The sequence below is a fragment of the Megascapheus bottae genome, chromosome 25 (genome assembly GCF_031878675.1).
Source record: "Megascapheus bottae isolate mThoBot1 chromosome 25, mThoBot2.hap1, whole genome shotgun sequence".
NCBI lineage: Eukaryota > Metazoa > Chordata > Mammalia > Rodentia > Geomyidae > Megascapheus > Megascapheus bottae.
The window spans coordinates 18,089,219-18,117,105 of NC_143533.1; the positions used below are offsets into that span (position 1 = coordinate 18,089,219).

General features: G+C 39.5%; 1 protein-coding gene across 2 annotated transcripts; it reads left to right on the forward strand.

The window, feature by feature from the left end:
- Nucleotides 1-171: 171 nt before the first annotated feature.
- Cops2 (COP9 signalosome subunit 2) lies at nt 172-27,131 on the forward strand. Of its 2 annotated transcripts, none has more exons than XM_090358440.1 (13): nt 172-306; nt 8,113-8,226; nt 9,832-9,909; nt 11,655-11,780; nt 13,893-13,982; nt 14,102-14,179; nt 15,833-16,007; nt 17,212-17,390; nt 17,507-17,559; nt 20,956-21,053; nt 22,938-23,020; nt 24,938-24,996; nt 26,381-27,131. In XM_090358440.1, exons 1-13 carry the CDS (start codon nt 253-255, stop codon nt 26,523-26,525), a joined length of 1,332 nt encoding a protein of 443 aa, XP_090214566.1. In that variant the 5' UTR covers nt 172-252; the 3' UTR covers nt 26,526-27,131. The 2 variants fall into 2 exon arrangements, with proteins under 2 accessions (XP_090214566.1, XP_090214567.1); XM_090358441.1 differs by having other exon boundaries at nt 248-306; nt 13,872-13,982.
- Nucleotides 27,132-27,887: the final 756 nt, after the last annotated feature.

Genomic DNA, 27,887 nt, shown 5'->3' on the forward strand with positions numbered 1-27,887 from the left:
AAGAGCGTCGCGGACGGAAGGGAGAGGTCGGAGCCGGGGAGCGGGGGAAAGGCAGAAAGAGAGAGAGAGAGAGAGAGCGTGAGGGAGAGGAGAGACGGCGAGCGAGCGAGGGAGAGAAGTTGGGAGTGACGCCGCTCCGGAGCCGCGGAGCATTGTGGGAGGAGGTTGTCTCCCATTTCTCCTCCCTCCTCACCCCCCCCTCTACCCCTCCGGGTCGTCTCCTCGCCTCCTCCCCTCCCCCTCCCAGCCAAGATGTCTGACATGGAGGATGATTTCATGTGCGACGACGAGGAGGACTACGACCTGGTGAGGCGCCGGGAGCGGAACTCCGGGGTTGGAGATGGTGTTGGTGTGGGGCCGTGGCCGCTCTGGGCTTCTTCTCGGCGAGCATGTGTCCCTTCCCCCGTTCCCTCTTCCGTGCAGTGACAGGACGGGTTTACCCCCCCCCTTCCTCCCCACACTGGGCCCGGGCCCTGCGTCTCCATCGTGGGGGAGGGGAGGCTCCAGGAGGTAGCAAAACAATAATAATAATAATGGAGGGGGGCCGTCCCGGGCCGTGCTCTCCACGTCTCTGCGTGTTGTGGGGTTACGCGGACGCCCCTGAACCCCTTCGGGTTAGGTCGGGCTCTCCCTTCCTCCTCTCCTCCTCCTCTATCCTCCTTTTTCTCTCCCCCCCCACCCCACACACCCTCCCACCCCTCCACCCCGCGAGCCGCCTCGAGGGTGGTGCAGGGAAGGATCTTTAGGCCCCTGGCTGGCTTTCTCCTCTTTCACAGGGGCCCAGTTAGTTTTCTAGGCCACCACCACCCCCCTCCTCCTCCCCGACCCCCCCGAGGATTGAAGACCAGAAAGCGAGTACGAACATCTGAGAGAACAGTCTGAAAATTTGGAGTGTGTTGTGGGGGGCGGGGGAGAAGGGAGAGGGTATATGGCGTGTGGTGGGGGGGGGAGGGAGGTAAGGTGGTGGATACTGCCTCCCTCCTCCCCCCCACCCCCACCCCAGGCCTGACTGGGAAATGCTACCCTGAGCATCTCCTGGAAACAGCTTCCCCGGGCTTGTTGTGCAAGGCTGGGTTTGGGTGGAAGTCAAAAGGTGCAATGGAGAGTCAGGAGCAGAAAAAGAAAAAAAAAAGAAAAGCTAAGGAGTGGGGGGGGAGGGAGAAAAAGTAGTTGAACTACTTGGTTGGTTCTTTGAAGAGAAAAAGCTGGGAGGAGGATTTGTTTTTTATTTTGGGTTTTTTTTTTGTTTGTTTTTTTGCTATTGTTGATGGGTTGTAGGGGTGGGGATTGAAGCGAGGTGTGTTTGCGTTTGGTGTTTTGTTTTTTTGGAAAGGTATGGATGAAACGATTGGCATTTTCCCCCCCTTCCCCCCCCCCCCCCGCCTTGATTTAAGAAAATTCCTCAGTTTTGGAAGTGTAAGACCTCACCAACATAAAAAGAATATTTAATTGGTTGGGGTTCCCTCCCCTCCCCACTTCAAGATTCAAGGTTTGTGAATTCATTCACTGGTCCAGATTGCTACACACACAGCACACGCATACACACACCACTGTGTGAGAACTGAAAAAAAAAAAGTTGGCATCAGTTTTCTATTAATAGGGGGCATTTTGTTTCGTGCATATCATGGAGATTCTACATCAGAATGAAGTTGTGAAGTAGATGCTTCGGGAAGTCTGGCTCTTTTTAAAGAATCGTTGTCAAGATACGGTTTTGAGTTAGTGTATAACTTCTTAGTTTAGCGCAATTAGTCATTTCCAATTCATCTTTTTAATGTTGTTTGGTTTTTTTTTAAGTGCTATTGGAAAGTCAAAGGAGAGATTTTGGTAATCCTCTTGTTACTTTCTCTAGTAGTTTATGCAGAAACCAAACCAATTGTAGGTGGTGCCCTCAGTTCATTAAGAATGTATTAACTTGCAATATCTATGAATTTTTACTTATTACTTGGTTCTTTATATCAGCAATATCCAAATGTTTTTAAATGCATTTGTAGTACTAGTTTTTTTTTTTTAAGACTTTCTACTAATAACTACTGTCCTTTTAAATACATGGACTATTAGGACTAGTTTGATGATTATAATTGAAAATGTAGTGTGGAAAACTTACTGTCTCATAAAGTACTCTTCATTTTTGCAAAGTTTTTAAACATTTCTAACATAATGAAGTTAAATATGTACTTTAACTTAAAAACAAATCCTGAACAGCAGAAAAGATTTTGCATTGCTACAAAATTAAGTGAAATCCTCTCCCTTTTCAAACATTTTATTAAACAATTCTCCCCCTTATCCAACTCTCACATTTAGGATTCCCAATCATATGTCAAATAATGGAAACTGTCACATCCTAACAGTTGGAAATTTAAGGGCCCAGAAGTTAGGCCTAGTGGCAGAGTGCTTGCCTAGCATGCATGAAGACCCAGATTCAATTCCTCAGTACCACATACATAGAAAAAAGCTGGAAATGGTGCTGAGGCTCAAGTGGTAGAGCTCCAGCCTTGAGAAAGTCCAAGAACGCGGTCAGGCCCTGAGCTCAAGCCCAGGACTGGCAAAAAATAAAATGTGGGAGAGAATGATAGAAAGGGGTGACTGATCAAGAAGCATTGGTCACTTAGATAGGCATGTAAGTTGTCAGCCCCCATACATCTTTTGAAGTTGAGACAATAAAAATAAAAATGAATACATGGGTCTCCATGGTAATTAGAAATTTCCTATAAGAAACCCCCCAAACTTGACTGAAAAGGAGCTAAAGCATTGAGAGTGAATGATGTATCTAAATACATGGAATAAATTAATGGGAGAGTCAAAACTATAGCACAGATTTAATGATTTTTTGTTTGTTTGTTTGCCCGTTGTAGGCTTGAGCTCAGGGCCTGAGCACGGTCCTTGGACTTTCTCAAGGCCAGAGCTCTACCACTTGAGCCTCAGCACTACTTCCAGCTTTTTTCCATGTATGCAGTACCGGGGAGTCGAACCTGAGTCTTTGTGCATATGCAAGGCAAGCACTTTACCACTAGGCCAAACTCCCGGCCCAGATTTAATGATTTTTATATCTCTGCTTGAGAAATTTTAATTGAAGACTGAAAACTGAGAACAAGTTAGCCATCGAATTGATTTATAACACAGATAAACAATTAAGATTTCTATCTATATTTAAGGATAATGGGACACAGCTATAGTGTGCCTCATATCTGATAAAACAGTCTAGACATGGTCACCTTCAAGAGAACATTGTAAATAATGAGTCTTGGTTTTCCTACACACAGTTATTAAGCCAGCATTGGCAAAGAGTTGAATTATTAAACTGAAAAGTAAGAAGATTTTTTTTCGGAGGGATTGTTGTTGAGGAATTCCTAGCAAAAAGTAGTTTATGCTGAAGCAGAGATTTTAAATTGAGTAGCACATCTAGGGAAATGAGAATAGATTTGGATAGTATGGATGGATCACAGATTGCTATGAGTAGGAGATACTAGAATATGAGTTACATAAATATCCTGCAACTATTATTGTACTTTGTTTTTCAATCTCTTTTACAGTATTCAAGAGCTTGTTTAATTTGCATATATATTGCTTGAAATTTTTGGTTTTGAAAGCAGTCTTCACATGTTGATTAAAATTTCAGTTTTTGTTGGAGTATTTTTATTTGAACTTTTTGAATTCAGTTTGTTAGGTTTTGTTTTGTTGGTGTTTCATTTTGCCAGTTCCTGGGCTTGACTCAGGGCTGGGCCCTGTTATTGCAGTTTTTCCAGGCTAGCGTTTTACCACTTGAGCCACAGCACTACTTCCAACTTTTTCTATGTATGTGGTACCAAGGAATCAAACCCAGGGCATCAAGTATGCTAGGCAAGCACTCTACCACTTAGGCCATCTTCCCAGCCCAATTTGTTAGTATTTAATCGATGTTTTTTCTGTATTCTTTATTGGGTCTAATGACACCAAGCCATTGGTAGTTATTACAGGTAACATGTCTCTCTAATTTTATTATTTAACATCTTGTAACTGATAGTCAGTTCCCTTTTCTTTTATTTTACTACTTGGTATCAAGCCTCCATTTATCTCATATACAGACATGGGCTGCTTTGTCTGGATCATCATCATCATTGTTGTTATTATTTCAGCTGTCCTTTCTTGGAACAACTGCTAATCATACTTTCTCTTTCTTTTTTTTTTTTTTTTTTTTTTTTTTTGCTGATCCTGGGGCTTGAACTCAAGGCCTGGGCACTATCCCTGAGCCTCTTTTTGCTCAAGGTTCCTGTTCTACCACTTGATCCACGGCACCACTTCTTGAGAAGTTTATTGGAGATAAGAGTCTCACAGATTTTATTTTATCCCTGGGCTGACTTCAAACCAAAATCCTCAGATCTCAGCTCCTGAGTAGCTAGGATTATAGGTGTGGACCACTGGTGCCTGACCTTTTTTTTTTCTTTTGGCCAGTCCTGGGCTTGAGCTCAGGGCCTGGGCACTATTCTTGGACTTTGTCAAGGCTATAACTCTACCACTTGAGCCTCAGCACCATTTCCGGCTTTTTTTTATGTAGTACCAAGGAATCGAACCTGAGTCTTCGTGCATGCTAGGCAAGCACTTTAACCACTAGGCCAAACTTCCAGCCCCAAACACTTAAATGTTTTTGTTTTATTCAGTAACTTCTTTTTGGGGGTAGGTGGTGGGGCTTGAACACTGGGCCTGGGCGATGTCCCTGAGCTCTTTAGCTCAAGGCTACCACCCTACCCCTGGAACCACAGCACCACTTCCGCCTTACCTTTTTAACACTTGATTCAAGTATCTTTTCTTTCTTTTAACTCTTGTAGTTGTTTTTTGGTTGTTGTTGTTGTTGTTTTGAGTTATCCTTTTACCTAGTATGCGTTTCTGAGTATTGCTTAAATTGTATTACATAGTAGTATCTTTCTATTACTTTACATATAAATATACATATATTTTTTTTTTGGTGGGTCATGGGGCTTGAACTTTGGGCCTGGACACTGTCCCTGAGCTCTTCAGCTCAAGTTACCACTCTACCCCTTGAGCCACAGCCCCATTACCATTTTTTAGTGATTAATTGGTTCAAAGCCAGTCTGGGCTTTGAACCACAATCCTTAATTCTCAGTCTCCTGAGTAGCTAGGATTACAGGCATGAGCCACCATGTCTGACATATTTCTTAATAGATCTTGGGTGGCTTGAGAGAGAGAACTTGCATTTGTGTTCTCAGTACTTAACTGCTGGGTGTATGTATTTCTTTATTTCTTTTTTTTTTTTGCAGTCCTGAGCACTGTCCTTGGACACTTTTTGCTCAAGGCTAGAGCAAGCACTCTACCACCAGGCTAAACTCCCGATCTTGCTGGTGTATATATACATAATGATGTTTGGGTCAGTAATAGCCACATGGTAAAAATGTAGGCATGTAACCTCACATCCCCTGCATTTGTGTATGTAACTGTAGCCCCAGCTATGCTATGCTAGCTTTGTTTGTGTAAATATACTTTATGCAATAAGAAAATTGTCTGATTAATTTTTCAAAATATCCATTATTGAGTAGAGCATGACTATTAAAGATGATTTTTTTAATGAGTATACGTTAGTTTTGCTCAATTTTACCCCCTTTCTATAGCTCTCCCTTCCTCCTTCCTAAAACAATTTCAACAGGTTCAACAATCTACTTCAGCTATAATCATCTTCATTCATCCACTCACTCTCCTTAGCCCATTCCCTCTTAGTACCTCCCCCACAGCAAGCCTGTTTGTGTTTCCCCTAGAAATCATGCTTTTTCAGTAAAAATAATAAAAATATTCCAGACACCTATGGCTCATGCTACTCAGAAGGCTGAGATCTGATTATTAATGGTAGAAGCCAGCCCGGGAGGACAAATTGGAAACACTTTTACCTCCAAAAAACGAACAAAAAGCTAGAATTGGAGGTGAGGCTCCAGTGTAAGAGTTCAGGCCTTGAGTGAAAAATCAAGAAATATAATAATGATAATAATAATAGTAGTAGTAGTAAAGATCCTCTCAATGATATTTCTTAAGAAATATCGAGGAGCCAGGAGTTTGGCCTTGTGGTAGAGTGTTTGACTAGCATGCATGAAATCCTGGGTTTGATTTCTCGGTACCATATACACAGAAAATGCCAGAATGGTGCTGTGACTCAAATGGCAGACCTGTAGCCTTTAGAAAGTCCAAGGTCCTGAGTTCAAGCCCCAGGACTGGCCAAAAAAAAGAGAAAAGAAAAGAAATATCAAGCACAGATCCAGGTGGTGTGGCTCACACAATCCTCACTACTTGAGAGGTTGATCCTAGTTTCAAGCCAGCCCAGGCAAAGGTCATGGGACTCCCTCTCTGTGGAGAGAAGCTAGCATGGTGCATCACCTGTCATTGCAGCTGTAACTGGGAAGCCTACAGTAGTCAGTTGTAATCCAGGCAAATACTTGGACAGAAATCAAGTTGCACTTTCAAAAATAACCAGCACAGAGGCATGGCTCAGTAAAACATTTGTTAGCAAGCAGGAGGCCTTGAGTTTAAAGTCAGACCATTGTAACAACTGAAGGGTAGATGGCTGTTGTGCACAGCCTGAGATGATGATCTGACTCATTGAGCTGTAAGTTCCAGGTGATTGTCTTGGTGGTTGGCTCAATCCACATGAACATGATTATATCAGTTGGAGTAATTCTCATGTATTCATACGTTTAGCAATAACACTTATTTAATACTTCAGTGGTAACTATGCAAAAATATTAAACATTACCTACAGTTAATTATGTATCAAACCAAAAGAAAACACAAAATGTTAGGAACTGGATTGATTATTTTGACAGTCACTGATTTATTTGTGGGGCTTGAGTCTCCTATTTCCACTTGGCCTATATGCCCAGAGCAGGTGCTATGCCATTTTGGGCAGAGTCTCACTGGAGGTGAGACTGCAAATAAGAATCTGATTTGTCTGCCTGGGCTGACTTCCAACCTCAATACTCAGATCTCATCCTCTTGAGTACCTAGGATTACAGGCGTGGGCTCTCAGAGACCCCTGCATCCAAGAGGTAGTTTTTTGTTTTTGATTTTTTGTTGTTGTTATCTTATTCATTTATTTTTTTAGTTTTAGTTAATTTTTTAATTTGTTAGTTGGGCACTGTTGGCTCATGCCTGTAATCCTACCTTTTCAGAAAGCTGAAATCTGAGGATCATAATTCAAAGCCAGGCAGGAAAGTCCCTGAGACTCTTATCTCCAATTCACTACCGGAAAACTTGAAATGGTGCTGTGGCTCAAAGTGGTAGAGCACTAGACTTGAGCAAAAAAAAAAAAAAAAAAAGGTCAGACACAGCACCCAGGCTCTGAGTTCAAGCCCCACAACATACAAAAAAAGAGTTTGTGGAGAGATCTAAGTTGCTCTGTAGGGAAGAATGTAGAAAAGGAGAAAGAATGGTTTGAGCTTTATTTTAAGGGAAAAATCTGTAAGGCTTTATTCCAGTAGTAGTACTGCTTTTCCTCAGTGTTTCCCATTGTTTATGCAATTCTGGTGAATGTTGTCCTCTTTGACTTCTGTTTTGTCTGGGAAGCAAATTCTCACTTAACTTTTCATGCAGTCATTGAATTACACCGTTGGTCAGCGTATTCTTTATCAATTACCTTTTCAGTTTTATCAGTTTGATTATTGTCATCTACATTAATAAGCATTTAAGTGAGTGAATGATTATGAAGAATTCTTACTTCAGAATTTGAGCAGGGCCTTAAAGAACTGTTCCCGGGGCCGGGAGTTTGGCCTAGTGGTTAAAGTGCTTGCCTAGCATGCATGAAGACCCGGGTTCGATTCCTCGGTACCACATATGTAGAAAAAAGCTGGAAGTGGTGCTGAGGCTCAAGTGGTAGAGCTCTAGCCTTGAGAAAGTCCAAGGACAGTGCTCAGGCCCTGAGCTCAAGCCCAGGACTGGCAAAAAAAAAAAAAAAAAAAAAAGAACTGTTCCCAAGAATTCGAAGTCTTCAGTCTGTGAGACCTACTGACAGTAGTGTTCTCAAATGAGGAAATAATTATCCTCCAGGGGGCGCACATCACAAAGCCAGTTTGATTATTGAAAAGTTCATCTTGTGTTGTATTTTTGAGCTACGGTTGATATCTTTTTGTTTCTATACAGGAATACTCTGAAGATAGTAACTCAGAGCCAAATGTGGATTTGGAAAACCAGTACTATAATTCCAAAGCATTAAAAGAAGATGACCCAAAAGCAGCATTAAGCAGCTTCCAAAAGGTTTATATTTTTCCATTTGATTCTGTGTCTTAAAATGTGTGTGTGTGTGTGTGTGTGTGTGTGCATGTGCATGTGTGTGTGTGTATGTGTACATGAGTATGAGTGTGTGTGCATGTGCATGTGTGTGTGTGTGTGTGTATGTGTACATGAGTATGAGTACCAGGGCTTGAACATTCAGTGTGTTACTTACACTCCTGCTAGGCTTTTTACCTCAGACCTGATGATCTTTTACTTCAGCTATGCCTCTACTGTGGCATTATTGTTACTATTATTTTTTATTTTTACTTTTTGCCCGTCCTGGGCTTGAGCTCAGGGCTGAAAGCACTGTCCTCAGACTTTCTCAAGGCTACAGCTCTACCACTTGAGCCTCAGCATCACTTATCCTTTTTTCTATGTATGTGGTACCGAGGAATTGAACCTGGGTCTTTGTGCATGCTAGGCAAGCACTCTACCACTAGGCAAAACTCCCGGCCCCCACTCTGGCATTTTTGAGGGTTAATTGGAGATGGAATCTTGAAGATTTTCCTGCCCAGGCTGGCTTTGAACCTCTATCCCCAGATCTCAACCTCTTCAGGACCTCGGGTTCTAGGCACTAGTCACCACGGCCTGACTTGTCTTAAAAGTGTTTTAATGTATTATATCAAATTAAGTCCAAAGTAATATTTTTCTCAGAAATGTGTTTTGAGTACATACTGATAATCATGTGAAATGAGATTGCATTAAGTTTATTTTAAAGGAGGTTTGGAGCGGCACCAGTGGCTCATGCGTTTAATCCTAGCTACTAAGGAGGCTGAGATATTAGTACCACTGTTTAAAGCCAGCCCAAGTAGGAAGGTCCTGAAGACTCATCTCCAGTTAAGCACAAAAAAAGCCAGAAGTGGAGCTGTGGTCCAAGTGGAAGAGGGATAGCCTTGAGCAAAACTTTGCTCAGGGACAGTGAGCACCCAGGCCCTTGTTCAAGCTCCAGGACCATTCCTCCCCCCAATTAAAAAAAAAACAAACAGCAAAGATTATGAATTAATGTGTGAATCATGTCTTGCATGGCTAGAAATAAAATAAAAGGGGTATGGATTATTTATTCAATGAAGCTTTCTGTGAAGCTAAGTTGTCCTAGGAAAGCATACTAGCAGGAGAGCCCTTGTAAGGACCAATAGATATTATTCTTTGAGAGACAGATTGCATTGATTCCTTAACTTCGAATACACCTTGGTTGTTCTTGCCAAAGGTTTTTGCTGGGCAGGGGGAAAGTACTTAATGAGTCTGTATAATCAAGAAACCATTATTAGTCTTTTGATAAAAAAAATTAAACATACGCTCACTTATGCACTAGTAAGTACTTGGGACTTGTCTTTTAATCCTTTTAAAATTGATAGTGAGGACCAGGAGTGTGGCCTGGTAGTAGAGTGCTTGCATAGCATGCACAAAGCCCTGGGTTCAGTCAATTCCTCAGTACCACAAAAAAGGCTAGAAGTGGTAGAAAAAAGTGATAGTGAGAAATGGACTTCTCTGGGAAATTGTTTCCATGAATGATGTAATTAATTCAAAACTGTCACACAGAATGTCATAGTGTTAGCATTTAGACTAAAAATTTCTTCTTTTCTTTAGGTTTTGGAACTTGAAGGTGAAAAAGGAGAATGGGGATTTAAAGCACTGAAACAAATGATTAAGATTAACTTCAAGTTGGTAAGATTTGTTTTGGGGGAAATTAAACTAATAGTATATTATTTAGGTGAACACCTCATTACCAAAAAAAGCCATTATATCTAACTTCTCTAGTATTTCTGTTATGTTTTGTGTCCAGGTTTAATCAGTCTGCTTCTCAAAAGTGTTGATCCCAAGCTGGGCACCAGTGGCTCATGCCTGTAATCCTAGCTACTCAGGAGGCTAAGATCTGAGGATCACGGCCAGCCTAGGCATGAAAGTCTGGGAGACTCTTATCTCCAATTAACCACCAGAAAACCAGAAGGGGCCCTGTGGCTCAAGTGGTAGAGCACTAGCCTTGAGCTGAAGAGCTCAGGGACAGCGTCCAGGCCCAGAGCTCATGCTCCACAACTGACAAAGAAAAAACGATTTGACCCCAGTAATATTACTTTTAAAATTCTGCTTGAGATACAAAAGTTGTTTGGTAAGAAAACTTATTCTTTAGGTATGTACACAGTGTTTGGCCGCAGTATAGAGTAGGTTTTTGATAACTCAGTGCCTTGTACTTAAACCACACCCTATTCCTAAGATTCTGTTCCTGTCCACTGTCTAGGACCAAAAACTTTTGGACCAAATACTTTTGTTGTATCTTATCTAACAAATAATCCATTGGCAAATATCATCAGAATACACCCAGTATCTGACTAGTATTTAGCATTTCTACTCTGGTCAATGCTAGTTACAGTAGTAGCTTCTACCATGGCTTCCTTACTTGTGTACTTGCTCTGCTGCAGTCTGATCTCTACAGGCATCCTTGTGAAATGTAATCAAAAGTAACTTGATATATGTAGATAATGTATCATTTTTTAAAATTTCTTACCTTATTAACTACATGTGTTCAGTTAAAGAAAAGAATGATTTATACTTGGCAGTATAATCTTTTAATCACCTTCTGGTTAAAATGATGAATAGCACTTGGAAATTGTGGGGGCTGGATCTAGATTAGACTCCTAAATTGATTTACATAGTTATTTAGGTAGTAAACGCTACCCCTAGATACTTAGTGCAGGACATTACACTAGTAGTCTTATTTCTGACCTTTTGTGCTTCTTGGGAATAACCCCAGTAGTATAAATTGAAGGGATAACAACGTGAACTGTGTGCCTGCTATTGAGTAGGACTTCCTTCTTACTGTTGAGTAGAACTTCCTTCCAGTCCTGGGACTTGAACTCCACCTGAACACACTGTACCTAAACTTTTTTGCTCAAGATTTAGAGCTCTACCAATTGAGCCACAGCTCCACCTGCAGTTTTTTGGTGGTTAATAGGAGATAAGAGTCTCACAGACTTTTCCTGATCTAGCTGACTGTGAGCTGATCCTCAGATGTCAGCCTCCTGAGTAACTAGAATTACAGGCATGAATCACTAGTGTCCAGCTTTCTTCCCCGCCTCTTTTTTCTCTCCTCATTTTTAAAAGAAAGAGTCTGTCATGTAGTTCAGACTGGCTTTGAGTTGTTTTCCTGACTGGGCTGATGTAAATAAATGTGTTGTGCAATAAGAAATAATATCTGAATCATGTGAGCTACATTTGTTTCATAGGTTAAATTCCTAAATTTTGTTTGTGTATCTGAGTAATTCATTTCAAATTTAAGGTAAAATAGTGCCCTTGCCATATATAAAAGCATGTTATGAATTTCATGAACTATATTTCAGTTGGGTAGGTTCTCTCATGTATGCAGATTTTATTATATAATTGTGTATCTAACAATACATTTTTCTTTCCTGTAGACAAACTTTCCAGAAATGATGAATAGATACAAACAGTTATTGACTTATATTCGAAGTGCAGTCACAAGAAATTATTCTGAAAAATCCATTAATTCTATTCTTGATTATATCTCTACTTCTAAACAGGTTAGATGAATTTTTTTCCTCTTAGTATTACTGTCAGTTTTTGTTGTTGTTGTTGTTGTTGTTGTTGTTGTTGTTTTGCTGTAGGGCCTTTGTTTTTAAAAATAGAAAAGTCTGAGCCAGGCACAGTGGCTCATACCTGTAAGCCTTAACTACTCAGGAGGCTAAGATCTGAGGGTCACGATTCAGAGCCAGCCTGGGCACTAAAGACCATGAGATTCTTATCTCCACTTAACCATCAGAAAACGGGAAGTGGGGCTGTGGCTCAAGGAGTAGGATGGTAGCCTCGAACTGAAGAGCTCAGGGACAACACTCAGGCCCAGAGTTCAAGTCCCATGACTGACAAAAAAAAAAAAGAAGAAGAAAAGTCCTAGAGGTTGTAATAAGCAGTTATGCTAGTTACTAAAAAAAAATAGTTTTCAAAATTAGTATAAACTTTTCTTGATTGTAGTACTAATTATAAAAAGTTAATAACTGCACTTTATCTCTTTAAATGTCTTCAGATACTAAAATAGTTGGCAGACACCTTTTACAGACTTAAACTTAGTACCTATGTTTAGTGGTAGTGGTGATTGAACCCAGGGCCTCATGAATGTTGGGCAAGTGCTCTATCACTGAGCTGCATCCTTGACTTTCATTGTTCCTTGAAACAAATTCAGTCACCAATTTAGCTAGCTTTAAGAGATTTAAAACCTGAGGTGAGTTGTGTGTGTTCCAGTGTTTCATACCTGGAATCTTGCTCAGGAGGCTGAGATCTGAGGATCACGGTTCAAAACCAGCCTGGACAAGAAAGGCCATGAGACTCTCATCTCCAGTTAACCATCTGAAAACCAGAAGTGGCACTATGGCTTAAAGAGGAAGAGCACTTGCCTTGAGCAAAAGAGCTCAAGGACAGCGCCCAGGCCGAGTTCAAGCCCCACGTCTACAAAAACAAAACAAAAGCCACAGGTCCTTCTGCCCCCTATCCCCCACCCCATGCTAAGATTCAGATGTCCATGACAACCTCCAGGTTAAATGTGTATGTTTTGTCAGAAAATTAACCATCAATGTCATTAACCTTTGCATATTGTAGAACTCTTCATAAGTGGAAAAATATTTTCCAAGTCTTAGAGACAAATGTTTTACTAAGTGTTAGGAACAAGAAATTAAAATTGACTTCAAAGCTTCTGTATATAAATAAGCCTTTTGCCTTTTGACACTAAGAATACAGTGTGGGGGTCTGGAGTTTGGCCTGGTGGTAGAGTGCTTGCCTAACATGCACAAAGACCCGGGTTCGATTCCTCAGTACCACGTATATAGAAAAAAGCCAGAAATGGTGTTGTGGCTCAGGTGATAGAGCTCTAGCCTTAAGAAAGCCCAAGGATAGTGCTCAAGCCCTGAGTTCAAGGCCCAGGACTGGCAAAAAGAAACGAATACAGAGGGATGGTTGTCACTCTGACTTATCCCATATGCCATCAAGTTAGTAGGTATCTTTTTGGTGAAAGTATCCAACTTTCCTGTGCTTTGGGATCCTATTAAATAGAGATCTAGAGATTCAGATATTCAAAGGTAGAGCCAGCAGTAATGAGAGAAAGGTGAGCAAAGAAGCTGATAATCACAGTGCAGGGAATCATGCCAAGACTGGTGGATTGATATTCATTAGACATAGCTAAAGTTATCCTAAACTTGTCTGCCAGTTTCTAAGTTACCAGTTACTTCACAGCTAAGGAATCCGGTTTAAAAAAATCACATTTTGAGAATAGAAGAATTTTGAGGAAAAAAAAGTATTGTTTGTATTTGCCATTTAATAGGTAAAAGATAGGGTTTGGCAGATAAAATACACATAATTAACTATTGTCCAAATACATCATGTACCTCTGTCAACATAGATGAGTTTCTGAGAAGCATATACCTTTATATTAAAGAATTGAAGCTAAACTAGTTCTTGGCACTTAACCTAATTTTTAAAATTTGGTCTGTTAATTTTTGGACTTTAGAAGACATTTGATAAGATACAAATAATGTGTCCTATGTATTTTAAAATTCAAAGATGCACTTTTAGTTTGTTCAAATTAACTTTATTAACAGGTACAAATTTGCTGTTTACAATTATAGAATTCTGATTTTTTATGTCAGATGGATTTACTGCAGGAATTCTATGAAACAACACTGGAAGCTTTGAAAGATGCAAAGAATGATAGACTGTGGTTTAAAACAAACACGAAGGTAACAATTGCAATTACATTTTATATTTTTGAAGAGTGGGTGGGTGTCATTAGTAATCTTTCCTAAATATATACACCTTTTTAAAATATATTTTAATAAGTTTGAATTTCTTTTTACAGCTTGGCAAGTTATATTTAGAACGAGAAGAATATGGAAAGCTTCAAAAAATTTTACGACAGTTACATCAGTCCTGCCAGGTACATTATTTTGTATATTTTTCTTTTTTTTTTTTTTTTTGCCAGTCCTGGGCTTGAGCTCAGGGCCTGAGCACTGTCCTTGGACTTTCTCAAGGCTAGAGCTCTACCACTTGAGCCTCAGCACCACTTCTGGCTTTTTTTTTTTTTCTATATGTGGTACCGAGGAATCGAACCCGGGTCTTCATGCATGCTAGGCAAGCACTTTAACCACTAGGCCAAACTCCCGGCCCCTATTTTGTATATTTTTCTTCTTAGCGTTTTTAATAATAGAAAATGATAGAATTGTATTCAGAATATCATCCAGGGATGTTTCTGTTCAGACATCCATCCCACAAATAAAATTTAGGTAATACGTTTTTGAAATACTAATTTGCGGGGCCAGGAGTATAGCCTTGTGGTAGTGCTCTCCTAGCATGCACAAAGCCCTGGGTTTGATTCTTCGGTACAATACACACAGAAAAAGTCGAAAGTGTCACTGTGTCTCAGGTGGCAGAGCACTAGCCTTGAGCAAAAAGTGTGCAAAGACTGTGCCCAGGGCCTAAAGCTCAAGCCTCAGGGCTGACAGAAAAAAAAAAAAAAGAAATGGGCCAGGAGTTTGGCCTAGTGGTAGAGTGCTTGCCTAGTATTCACGAAGACCTGAGTTTGATTCCTCGGTACCCACATACAAAGAAAAAAACCAGAAGTGGTTCTATGGCTCAAGTGGTAGAATTCTAGTTTAGAAAGCCCGAGGACAGTGTTCAGCCCATGAGCTCAAGGCCCAGGACTGGCAAAAAAGAAAAGAAAGAAGAAAGAAAAGAAATACTAATTTAAGGCTGAAGCTAGAGGATTATGGCCTATCTAAGGAAATCTTGTCTCTAAAGAAACAAGCAAAGTAAAAAACATGTTAATCTGATTAATACATTTCTTCTTGTCTTAATACAACTTTCAGTTCTTCTTATTTGTAAAATTTAATACAGGTACAATAAACAGATCATTTTTAATTCTTAGTAAAAATAAGTCTTGGTATGTTGATATTTACCTCTAGAATTTAAGATACGGGCTGGGCGTTTGGCCCAGTGGTAGAGTGCTTGCCTAGCATTCATGAAGACCCGGGTTCGATTCTTCGGTGCCACATACATAGAAAAAAGCCAGAAGTGGTGCTGTGGCTCAAGTGGTAGAGAATATAGCCTTGAGAAAGCCGAAGGACAGTGCTCAGGCTCTGAGTTCAAGGCCCGGGACTAGGGGGGGAAGTAGTATACAACTGAATACTGCACTATATTTTTTCTTAGTGTAAGTACGTGATTCGTGCTTCAACTAGAATCTGTATCATTTATATTATTGTCTGCTACAGATTCGTCTTTACTAGTAGATTGAGAACAGTTGGGAGATTCCAACCTCATCTTCCTTCATATTTCCCCATGTGACACTGTGGATGTACTCTTTGACTAGGTGGACCTAACTCATCAAAACATTTATGTGTAACATTTATATACACAAAAACTGACCACTTGTTCCTCTTCTGCTTTTTTTTGCAGTACCTCATGTTTGTTAGGCACATACTTTACCAGTTAGGCCACTCACTTTGGTCACATTTTTTTTTTTTAATTCAGTAACTAGGAAGTAAGGAAGATGGGAGAATTTTTTTTTTATTAACTGAAATGTTTTCCTTCCTAGACTGATGATGGAGAAGATGACCTGAAAAAGGGTACACAGTTATTAGAAATATATGCTCTAGAAATTCAGATGTACACAGCACAGAAAAACAACAAAAAACTGAAAGCACTCTATGAGCAGTCACTTCACATCAAGTCTGCCATCCCTCATCCGCTGATCATGGGAGTCATCAGAGGTAAGTTCCGCTTGGAGAGAATGTGCCGACACACAGGCCGAGAGCAGTTACCTCGTGTGACTCAACGGTGAGGGTTTTTTCCCTGTTATACCAAAAGTAAAGTGGTGTAGGATTAAAACCAATAAAATGGTCTAACCCTTGAAAGAATAATTAGAGTGGATTCTTGTCTTATGAATATGAAAGATACAATTTCTGCTAAAGTGCTTTTTTTTTTTTTTTTTGGTCACTTGTGGGGCTTGAACTCTGGGTCTGGGAGCTGTCCCTGAGCTCTTCAGCTCAAGGTTACCACCCTACCCCTTCCGCCACAGTGCCTCTTTACATTTTTTAGTGGTTAATTGGAGATGAAGAGTCTCATGGTCTGCAGTGCCTGAGCAGGCTTTGAACTGAGATCCTCAGATCTCAGCCTCTTAAGTAGCTAGGATTACAGACTTAAGCCACAATACCTAGCTCTTCTTTTTTCTTTTTTTTTCTTAAAGTCAGTCTTGGGGCTTTAGCTCTGGGCCTCTATGCTGTTCCTGAGGATATTTTTTGCTCAAGGCTAGCGCTCTACCGCTTGGAACCAGAGCACCCCTTCAAATTTTCTGATGATTAATTGGAGATAAGAATCTCACTGACTTTCCTTCCCAGGCTGGCTTTGAACCGTGATCCTCAGGTCTCAGCCTCCTGAATAACCAAGATTACAGGCATGAGCCACCAGTGCACAGATATAAAGTGCATTTTTTTTTTTTTTTGCCAGTCCTGGCTGGCACTTGGACTCAGGGCCTGCACACTGTCCTTCAGCTTTCTCAAGGCTATTAGTCTGCCACTTGAGCTGCAGCACCACTTCTGGATTTTTCTGTGTATGTGGTACGGAGGAATTAAACCCAGTCTTCGTGCATGCTAGGCAAGCAGTCTACCACTTAGCCAAACTCCTGGCCCATAATGTGAATTTCCAATACTATGTGTAGTACATTTTTTAATATCTTTACCAGAAATCATGTCACAGTGGGTTCTGTTCTGTTTCAACAGAAGGTAGACATTTGCAAGTGACTATTGGGCTGTTTCATGAGGAATTGAATTGTATGTCCTGGGACTATTGCTGTTCAGGTTCTGGAATCAAAAGACTGAAAGCCGGTGAAATTCTTTTCATTTGATCTTCATGAAGTAGTTGATCATATTACAACACTGAAAATGTTCTTTTACTCTCATGTTTTATTCTTTATAGAATGTGGGGGCAAAATGCACTTGAGAGAAGGTGAATTTGAAAAGGCACACACTGACTTTTTTGAAGCATTCAAGAATTATGATGAATCAGGAAGTCCAAGACGAACAACTTGCTTAAAATATCTGGTCCTTGCAAATATGCTTATGAAATCTGGAATAAATCCATTTGACTCACAGGAGGTATGTGTAATTTTGCTAATTTCTTTTATCTATCTTTTATAGGGAAAAAATGGCATTCTTTTTGTACATATACATAATTTTTTGTGTTTTGTTTGTTTCTTCTTTATTCTGTTTAGGCCAAGCCGTATAAAAATGATCCAGAAATTCTAGCAATGACTAATTTAGTAAGGTAAGATTTTATATTTCAGTTAAGGTAAAATTTTTTAAAGCAGTTAGTAAAAGGAGAGGGGGGAAACAAACTTCAAAACTCAGTTCATGTTCAGTATTTGCTCTTTTGTATTTTTTGTATGAAATGTTAAGATTAATGCAATTTTAGCTTCTAAAGCTATTGTGCTATTTCTGTTAGTCATAAAATATTTATAAATTATTTGTTGTTGATTTATTGGTTTAATTCAGAAATCTTTAGTAAGAAAAGACCACACATTCCTATTTGTTTGCTCGTGTTCTTTCTCAGAGGCAAGATATGAAAATGCTATCTAAAAGTGTTCTGAGAGTAGTTTGGGGTTTTTTTTTTTTTTTTTTTTTGGTGTGGTTATTTTGTTTGTTTGTTTTGCCAGTCTCGAGGTTTGCACTCAGGACCTGAGCACTGTCCTTGGCCTTTCTCAAGGCTAGTGCTCTACCACTTGTGCCATAGCACCACTTCTGGCTTTTTTCTGTGTGTGTGGTACTGAGGAATCAAACCCAGGTCTTCTGCAAGCTAGCCAAGCACTCTAGCAGTAGGCCTCACTCCAGGCCTCAGAGTAGTTTTTAAAGCGGGGGCAAAGAAACAGAGGGTCAAACTGGGCTTGGATGTTTCTGTGAAGAAAGATGTGAATGAAATGGTGGTTAGCCCTAATCATTTACTGTCCAATACAACTGTAAAAGGTCAAACTAAGCAAAAGGCTTAGAATGTGAGCAGCTCTGTCTCTGCAAAAGAAATCAGCAAGAGAAACCTTCCTCTCAGCTGGGAATAAATGGTGCTCTAGGCCTGTATGGACTTGGTGGAGAAGTAGAAGAAGCCTCCTAAGTTGCTTCTGGTCTCTGTTGTGGTTGTGCAGCTGAGTTTACCAAGGCTGGATTCTCTCATGAGGATCATTGCACAGGGTCTTTTGCAGTTACATCTAGACAAATTGGCCCCTTTCCATTAAAATATTCTATTATAAATTATATGTAAGCTTTATAAGCTGTGGGAAAATAGTCTATTTCATATTTGTTCCTTTTTGAAATATCGTTATTTGTTTTGCTTTTGACTACAGCTTTTACAAGTAAATTGGCTCATTTTTAAGAAATACTAAGTTTGGCCATACATGAGTGGCTCATATCTGTAATCGTAATTACTCAGATAACCAAGATCTGAGGATCAAGGTTCAAAGCCAGCCCAGGGCAAAAGTTTAGGAAACTCTTATCTCTGATAAACTGCTTAAAACAAACACATACACACACACACACACACACACACACACACACACACACACACACACACACACACACACACAGAAACTTTTAATTTTAACCATGAGGCAAAAGAATCAGGATTTTTATGGGAACTGGGAATGTTTGTAGGATTAAAATCCCTCGATTGTCATGTTACATCATTCTTTAGTCCACTTGAATACACATCTGTTGAATCAAGTTTTTAGTAATAAAAGACACTTTACCATCTTAATTTCAAGTAGTTCATCTTATCTCTACCTGGCCACATTAACTGTGAACTGGTCTGGTTAGAAATTAACTTCAAAATGATTTCTAAACCAGATGAGGTGACTTATAAGCATCTGCAATCCCAGCTACTTGGGAGACAGATATTGTGAAGATCACGGATTGAGGCCAGTCTGGGCAAAAAGCTCATGAAGCCTCATTTCAACCGATAAAAGCTAGGCATGGAGCTATGTACCTGTCATCCTAGCTACAAAGGAAGCATCAATGGGATCTTGGCTCAGGCATAAACATGAGACTCCATTCTAAAAAAATGCCTCGAAGTAAAAACTCTTACGAATATGATTCAGATGGTAGAGGACCTGGCAAATAGGCTAAAACCCTGAGTTAAAACCTCACTATCACTCCCCTTACCCCCCAAAAAAACAACCCTTTATAAACATTTTATGTAATTTCAAACTTTTAAAAATATCTACTACATTCCTAAAGAGCAATTTGAACTTTTAGGGAAGTATTAGAAAAAAATGTAGCTCTAGCCATTATCATTTTATAGCAATTTAGTTGGTTACATGCATAGATGGATTGAAGAGCTCATTTATGATCTCATTGATAAGTAGTAATGTTCCATTTATATTGTATATCTATTTGCCTCAGTGAAATTTCTGTCAATTAACTCAGAAACTTAAACTTATAACATTTTTACTCTTTAATTAGTGACCCATGGTAGTTTTCCATTTTGTACAAGATTAAGGAAAGGGGAAAAAAAGGAGCAGGAGCATGTAATGAGAAACTTATCTCACAGTTAAAAATATGTGTATGCAAATATAAGATGACGTGCAAATGTTTTCAGTACTTGAATATATCCTCCTATAATAGATTACAGTAATGTGTTTGGAGTAAGTAAGAAAGTAATGCTTCCTAATTTTATCTTCCTAGTCAGTTGCCAGCAGACTAGAGGAAACTAATTCCTGTTGGAGCACTTGAATCACCTGTCCCTAACACGAAGTTACATTGCGACCCAACAGATGGAAGCACAGCAGAGGCGTGCAGAATGTTGAGGATATGTCTTACATATAAAGCAGACAGTGGTGCCATATCCAGAAGGTTGGCTTCTTCCTTCTCAGCACCCTTAGCAATCCCCTAGTGCCTTACAGAATTACTGTGAGAGTAGACATCAGATCCCTAGAGACAGTGTGACCACAATTGAGCCTTCAGCCTGCTGAAGCAGGGGCCCCACTGCTCTCTGCACTCATTCATTATCCACCAATGATGTTGCACTTACGGTCTCTGCTCTGTAGCCAGAGAGTTTGGACAATCACAATGTTGGTTTTGAAAAGTTTTGACAATTGCTGGTAGCTTTCTAGAAGATAAAACTAAGGAATACTCTTCAGAGAGGATATCTTTCTCTACCTAATTGATCTCCTTCACAGAGTAATAGTAGTGGTTTCTTACATTAAGAGTGATTAGGAATCAAATGAACAATTTAACTTGAAAACAATGGCATCGAATAATTACTAAATGTTTCATTGTCCACTTTTAACTAAACAAAGATTTTTTAAAATTATTTTAAATAGCTGTATATAAATATAGTCCATGGCCCAGAAGATTTATTCTTTTTGGAAAAAAAAAAGTTTTTAAAAATTATTACAAAGGAAATTGAGGGGGGGGTTGCTGAAGATTGACTTAGGGCTTTGTGCTTGCTAAGCATATGCTCTACCACTGAGTTGCATCCTCTACCTGGAAGCTGATTTTTTTTTTTTTTTTTAAGCACAAGAGTGTGTGTGTGTGTCTGTGTGTGTGCATGTGCTTCTGATTTCTATGGTTTAAAGTAACAATTTAGACTTTTAAGTATAAAAATTGAGAAACAGGATCTGCATTCTGATTTAACATATGGATTCATGTTTGACAAATTTTACTTTTTTTCTATTAGTGCCTATCAGAATAATGACATCACTGAATTCGAAAAGATTCTCAAAACAAATCATAGCAACATCATGGATGACCCCTTCATAAGAGAACATATTGAAGGTATGCATCTTCTGATAATTGAATTCTATTTCTGTTATTGCAAAGGACAGAGATGTTTCCAAATGCTGTCATGGTATGCGAAGCTGCTTTAAAGAACTCATTAGCCAATTTCATTTTAGTATTAATCAGGTTCTTAGATGATGTCTTTTTAGAAGCGTCCTTTTATACTTTCATCTTTCTTATTCTCACTTAGGTATGATTGCAAGTTAGTTTTCCAGTTACTTTTTTTTTTTTTTCTTCAGTTTTTGGTCAGTCCTGGTGTTGAGCTCAGGGCCTGAGCACTGTCCTTGGGTTTTCTCAAGGCAAGTACTCTACCACTTGAGCCTCAGCACCACTTCTGGCTTTTTTCTATGTATGTGGTACCAAGGACAAGGAATTGAACCCAGGCATTCGTGCATGCTAGACAAGCATTCTACCACTAGGCCAAACTCCTGGCCCCAAAGTTACTTTTTAAATGATTTATCAAGAGTCTCTCAAAATATTCTGGCATCTACAGCTAATGCTTAGGATGCATTTACTACACAAAGTCACATTGCAAGTCTCCATGACTGTAAGTGAATGAGATTTTTACTTACACAAAATACCATCTCTTTGTTTTGGGACCACTTGTACAATCACCATATTATGGAGCTCTCTAGAGATTTGATTTTTTAGAACAGTTTATTTAAATACCTAAATTACAGATGCATAAGAAGAATTTAAAGAATGTTCAGAAGTAATACCTCTTATTTCCTTCAATAGTCCCTTTTTTTAATGACTAAATTATTTAGTCATTTATTTTATTTCTGCTGCAAAAATAATTATAAACTTACATAATGAGGCTGGGAGTTTGGCCTAGTGGTAGAGTGGTTGCCTAGCATGCACAAAGACCCAGGTTCAATTCCTTGGTACCACACATACAGAAAAAGATGGAAGTGGTACTGTGGCTCAAGTGGTAGAGCACTAGCCTTGAGCTGAAGAGCTCAAGGACAGCACTCAGGCCCAGAGTTCAAGCCCCATGACTGACAAAAAAAAAAAAGACTAGGAGTATGACTCAAGTAGCTCAGGTAGTAGAGTGCCTGCCTCAAAACATAAGACCCTGAGTTCATACCCCAGTGTTGCTCAAAAAAAAAAATAGAAAAAACATTTAAGCCTGTAATCCTAGCTCTTTGGGAGTTAAATATTGGGAGAATCTAGTTCTAGGACATCTCACTCAAAATTAGCCAGTCCCTATCCTAACTTACAGGTACGTGTGACACATACACCTTCTATCTCAAGTACATGGGAAATATAAATATGAGCCAGATCCAGGTCAGCCTGGGCATAAATTCGAGACCTTATGCCCAGCATAATGCAAATTGGGGGGAAAAATGCTGAGGACATGACTAAAGGGATAGAGCAAGCAAGCCTTTCTCCATTACCGTTAGTTCAGACCCAGTACTGTAAAAAGAAAATTCTTCAATGATAGTGTACTTTATAGTTGTATACAAATGTAGAAGCATTGTTCATGAACTCCAGTCCAATTTTAAACATTAAAAAATAAAACTATGTGAAAACATTAGGGAATTTTTTTAAAAACACGTGAAATGAAGTACTATAGATTTGAAGAACACAGGGCAGAGAACTTGACTGTTACCTAGTCAGACTTACTGCAGAGACCCAGTTAAGGGTGTGATAGGCCATGGACTAGCTCTGAGAGGGCTGGGAGGCCATTGTAGTGGAGCTTCAACTTGAGCAGAACAGGGGTGGGACAAGCATTGTGGGAGAGGAAGCCTCTGATTCACACAGTATATCCATTGGACCCAGGTATTTTAGATCTACCATATACTGAATTAATGGTTTAGGAAATACATGATTCATGAAGATACACAAGCAATTATATACAAATATGTTTTTGTCTTTCAGAGCTTTTGCGAAACATCAGAACACAAGTGCTCATAAAATTAATTAAGCCTTACACGAGAATTCATATTCCTTTTATTTCTAAGGTACTTGTATTCATGGGTTTTAATAATGTTTATAATTTGTACTTAAAAATATCATGCTTTGGGAAAGGAATATAGTACTCTTAAATTGGAGGTTTTCTATATATATTTTTAATTTAATTTATGTTTTATTATTAGGTATGGGTATAATATTGAGTTGGGGGAAAGATCTATAACTATGTATCCAAAAAAATTACTAAATTTCTAGATTTCTCCAGCTTCAGTTATAACAACAGTGGGTAAAATATATCATAGATGAAGACTCAACCAAACCACTATAAAATTGTAGGAAGAATATACTTCAAAAGAAAGCTGAGAGCCAGACCTCAGTGGCTTACAACTGTTTGTATACTAGCTATTCAGGAATTTGAGCTCTGAGGATCACAGTTCAAAGACAGCCAGGGCAAAAAATTCTCTGAGACTTATTGCCAATTAACTACTTAGAAAAAGCTGGAAGTAGCTAGCACAGTAGCTCATGCCTGTAATCCTAGCTACTCAGAAGGCCGAGATCTGAGGATCATTGTTCAGATCCAGCCGGGACACTAATGTCTGTGAGACTTATTGCCAGTTAACCCCCAGAAAACCAGAAGTGGCACTGTGGCTTAAATGGTAGAGTGTAACCTTGAGCTGAAGAGCTCAGGGACAGTGCCCAGGCCTAGAATTCAAGCCCCATAACTGACAAAAAAGAAAGGGAGGGAGGAAGGAGAGAGAGAAAGAAAAGAGAAAAGGAAGGAAGGAAGGGGCGAGCTGGAAGTGGTGCTATGGCTGAAATGGCAGAGTGTGGTAGCCTTAAGCACGAAGGCTCAGGGACAGCACCCAGGCTCTATGTTCAAGCCCTAAGACAGGGGGAAAAAAAAAAAAAAGCCAGGTGCAGTAATCCTAGCTACTCAGGAGGCTAAGATCTGAGAATCAAGGTTCAAAGCCAGCCAGGGCACTCTTATCTCCAATTAACCTCTAGAAAACAGGAAGTGGGGCTTGGCTCAAGGGTAGAGCAGTAGCCTTGAGCTATGGAGCTCAGGGACAATGCCCAGGGGTAGGGAGATAGCCTTGCTGAAGAGCTCAAGGACAGTGCCCAGGCCCAGACTTCAAGCCCCGTGACCCACAAATAAAAAAACGAAAGAAAGAAAGAAACACAGAAGAAAAAGAAGCTGTGTGCCAGTGTCTCATACCTGTAATGCTAGCAACTTACGAGCCTGAGATCTGAGCATTATGGTTTGAAGCCAGCCTGGGCAAGAAAATCCATGAGACTCAAATAAATCACACAAACACACAAAAAAAACAAGTAGATCTATGGCTTAAGTGGTAGAACACCAGTCTCGAGCAATCAATCACCAGGACTGGCACCAAAAAATAAATAAATAAAAATTAGCGAGGCACAGTAGCTCATGCCTGTAATCCTAGCTAGTCAAGAGGCTAAGATCTGAGGATCATGGTTCAAAACCAGCCCCAGTACTAAAGTCTGTGAGACTCTTATCTCCAATTAACCACCAGAAAGTTGGCTCAAGGGGTAGGGTAGTAGCCTTGAGCTGAAGAGCTCAGGGACACCACCTAGGCCCAAGAGTGTAAGTCCCATGACCAAAAAAAAAAAAAAATCAAACAATGCTAAGTGCAAGGTTCTGACTGTGTATGTCAGCAGTAGAATACTTGCCTAGCATAACATGTGCAAGTTCCTGAGTTTGATCTTCATCGTCTGATCTTTATCAGACCTTTGTTTTAGATAGTATTTCAAACAATTATGAATTAAAAAAAAAAAAACCCACCTCTCTTTATACCTAGGAGTTAGCTCCCTAGGCAAGCGCATGCCTAGCATGCCTGGGCACAAGGTTCAACCACCCACTAGTATGGGGGGCTGAGGGAAAGATCAAGTGTTAAAAATAAATGTTGAAGACTTTCAAAATGTTAATGAATCTTTTTCCTTAGGAGTTGAACATAGATGTAGCTGATGTGGAAAGCTTGCTGGTGCAGTGCATATTGGATAAGTGAGTACTCTAACTTCTTAAATCACAGGATGTTTGGGAACATACATTTTGAATAAAGTTGAATTGATTTTTCACAAGGGCTGTTCTGTGGGCATGACTTTGTATTAGAAGAGTTATTTGTACATATGGGTTATTTTGTTTTGTTTTTATTTTAGTGGCTTATGGAGCTTGAACTCAAGGTATAGGCTCAGCCCCTGAGCTTTTTTGCTCAAGGCTAGTGCTTTACCACTTGAGCCACAGCTCCTCTTCCAGTCTTCTGGTAGTAAATTGGAGATAAGACTCTCGTGGACTTTCCTGTCCAGGCTAGCTATGAACTTTAGTTCACAGACGTCCTGAGTAGCTAGGATTATAGATGTGAGTCACCAGTGCCAGGCTTTGTGTGGACATTTGTGATTAATTGATATTGTAAACAAATGATCTCATAAAGTTCAATGTCTTTTCAGAAAGATTTTTCATTTCATATGTGACCTGTACAGTGAAATAATAATTACTAAATAGTAATTTGTTTTGTTTTCTTTTTTGCTAGTGCTGGGCTTGAGCTCAGGGCCTGAGCACTGTCCTTGGGCTTTCTCAAGACTAGAACTCTGCCACTTGAGCCACAGCACCACTTCTGGCTTTTTCTAGGTATGCAGTACCAAGGAATCGAACCTGTGTCTTTGTGCATGTTAGAGGAGCACTCTACCACTAGGCCAAACTCCCAGCCCCAAATCAGTTTTGAGGGTGTGAAGCCAAGCCCTTGGTTCAGTTCCTTGGCTCAAGCCCCAATACTGGGGGAAAAAAAAGTTTTGAAATGATTTTTTACCTTAAAAGTAGAGTGCTTGCCTAGTATGTACGATGACCCAGGTGGTACTGAGGCTCAAGTGGTAGAGCTCTAGCCTTGAGAAAGTCAAGAACAGGAAAAAAAAAAAAAAAAAGTAGTACATTACTGAAAGCTTCACTGATACATTTGTCCTTGATTAAGCAATTATGTGTATCAAAAGATCCTTTCAAGGGCCAGGAGTTTGGCCTAGTGGTAGAGTGCTTGCCTAGCATGCACGAAGACCCAGGTTCGATTCCTCGGTACCACAAACATAGAAAAAAGCTGGAAGTGGTGCTGAGGCTCAAGTGGTAGAGCTCTAGCCTTGAGAAAAGTCCAGGGATAGTGCTCAGACCCTGAGCTCAAGCCCAGGACTGGCAAAAAAAAAGATCCTTTCAGTGCAACTGGTAAGAGGAAGATGATGTCTGGTTTCCTGCCAGTTTGAAGAAGCTAATAAACACTCTGACTCACTCTAAACTCACTTATTTAATGTAAGCAGCGGGTTTTCTGCATTTGCTGATCATGTGAATATTTTATGAAATGGTCAGGAGTCATGCTTTGTGAAAATGTATCTTTGTTTATTTCCAGCACTATTCATGGCCGAATTGATCAAGTCAACCAACTCCTTGAACTGGATCATCAGAAGAGAGGTGGTGCACGTTATACTGCACTAGATAAATGGACCAACCAACTAAATTCCCTCAACCAGGCTGTAGTCAGTAAACTGGCTTAACAGAGAACATGCTTTTACAGACATGCTTAAGACAACAGTGCAGAGATGTAATCCTTAAAAGAACTGGGAAAGGCAAAACTACTGTCGGTTGATGTGTCCTGAAAATTGTTGGAGTTATGGCAGAAGTGCTTTTTTGATCAACTGGTTTGTGTTTTGCTGCTGCATTTATCCCAAGAAAAACAGCTTTAATCTCCAGAAGAAAACCAAAATACCATGGGATTTATGCTGTACTGACATCTTGCCCAAAACACACAACATCATAGTAATTTGTCATGGGCAACATGACCAGAGAGAAGATGTTTGTCATGATTTTAAATACACTGACACGCTACTGTTGGTTAAATTTAAACATGTTTTACCTGCAGAAATTCTCTCACAAATAACCTGCAATAACTTGAAATGCATACCCTTTTGAACACTTCCTTTTCTCATGTGTAAATGAAAATGTTTGCTGCATTTTGCAAAATGTCAATTCTCCAAAAAATGTGTCCGTATATTTCTGTACCTGCAGTGTAGTAAAGGTTTAGATGAAACCCCATAATTACAGTGGCATACTGTCACTTAGGTTTCAAGCAGCAAAATAAACAGTGCAGCTCAGAAATTGTAGTTTGGTTCTTGATGTGTTTTTATTACTTTTGGGGTTGTTTGTTTTGTGTTTCTAGTACCTTAGAAATTTGAAATTACTTTTATCTTCAGTTAATGATTAAAAAGCCCGGAACCACATAAGCTAGTTACTTGCTTTCAGGTTTGTGTTTTGTTTTGTTATGTTTTGTTTTTTTTTAAGTAGTCTTTATTGGTAAAGTAAGGAGAACTACTTTCTAACAAAATGCATAATACTTATTTTGACAGTAATGCTTTAAAGGAGTAAAATTCTTTTTTTAAAGAATAGTAATTCCTTTTAGAAAGAATAAATTTTAACTCTCAGAATGTCACTTTAAGCAAATATGCCAGAATATAGACAGCTAATGAATGTTACCCTATGTAGCGACCGTGCTGGAAGGTTGTTTTCTAATGCTAGCAACCTACCACTGCTCAGAGCCTCTTGGGTTTGCTCTTTAGAACTGCATTCAAAGTTAATTTAAATCACAGACTATTAGCTTTATGATTAAACATTATTTCAAACAAAAACAAAAACCCTATTTCCCAGCTTGATGGTTACCATTATTTGGCACCAAATGGGTAGTTCTTAGAAATGAAGCCTGATTTTCAAGTTATGTAGAAAGTATACAGCTGGCTTTGAAGGCAATCACAAAAGCATTTCGAAGGATTTGGTTACTAACATTGCAGTGGCCTTCCAAGATGACTACCTTTACAGGAACTCAGCTCATTTGAATGTATTGAGTTTGAGATGTATTTTTTTTA

What these genes read in the sequence shown, in the direction of transcription:
- Cops2 (XM_090358441.1), top strand. Translation starts at nt 253, where the DNA reads ATGTCTGACATGGAGGATGATTTCATGTGCGACGACGAGGAGGACTAC. An exon ending in CATAAGAGAACATATTGAAG is followed by an intron (nt 21,054 to 22,937) that starts GTATGCATCTTC and finishes TTTGTCTTTCAG; the next exon opens with AGCTTTTGCGAAACATCAGA. An exon ending in GTGCAGTGCATATTGGATAA is followed by an intron (nt 24,997 to 26,380) that starts GTGAGTACTCTA and finishes GTTTATTTCCAG; the next exon opens with CACTATTCATGGCCGAATTG.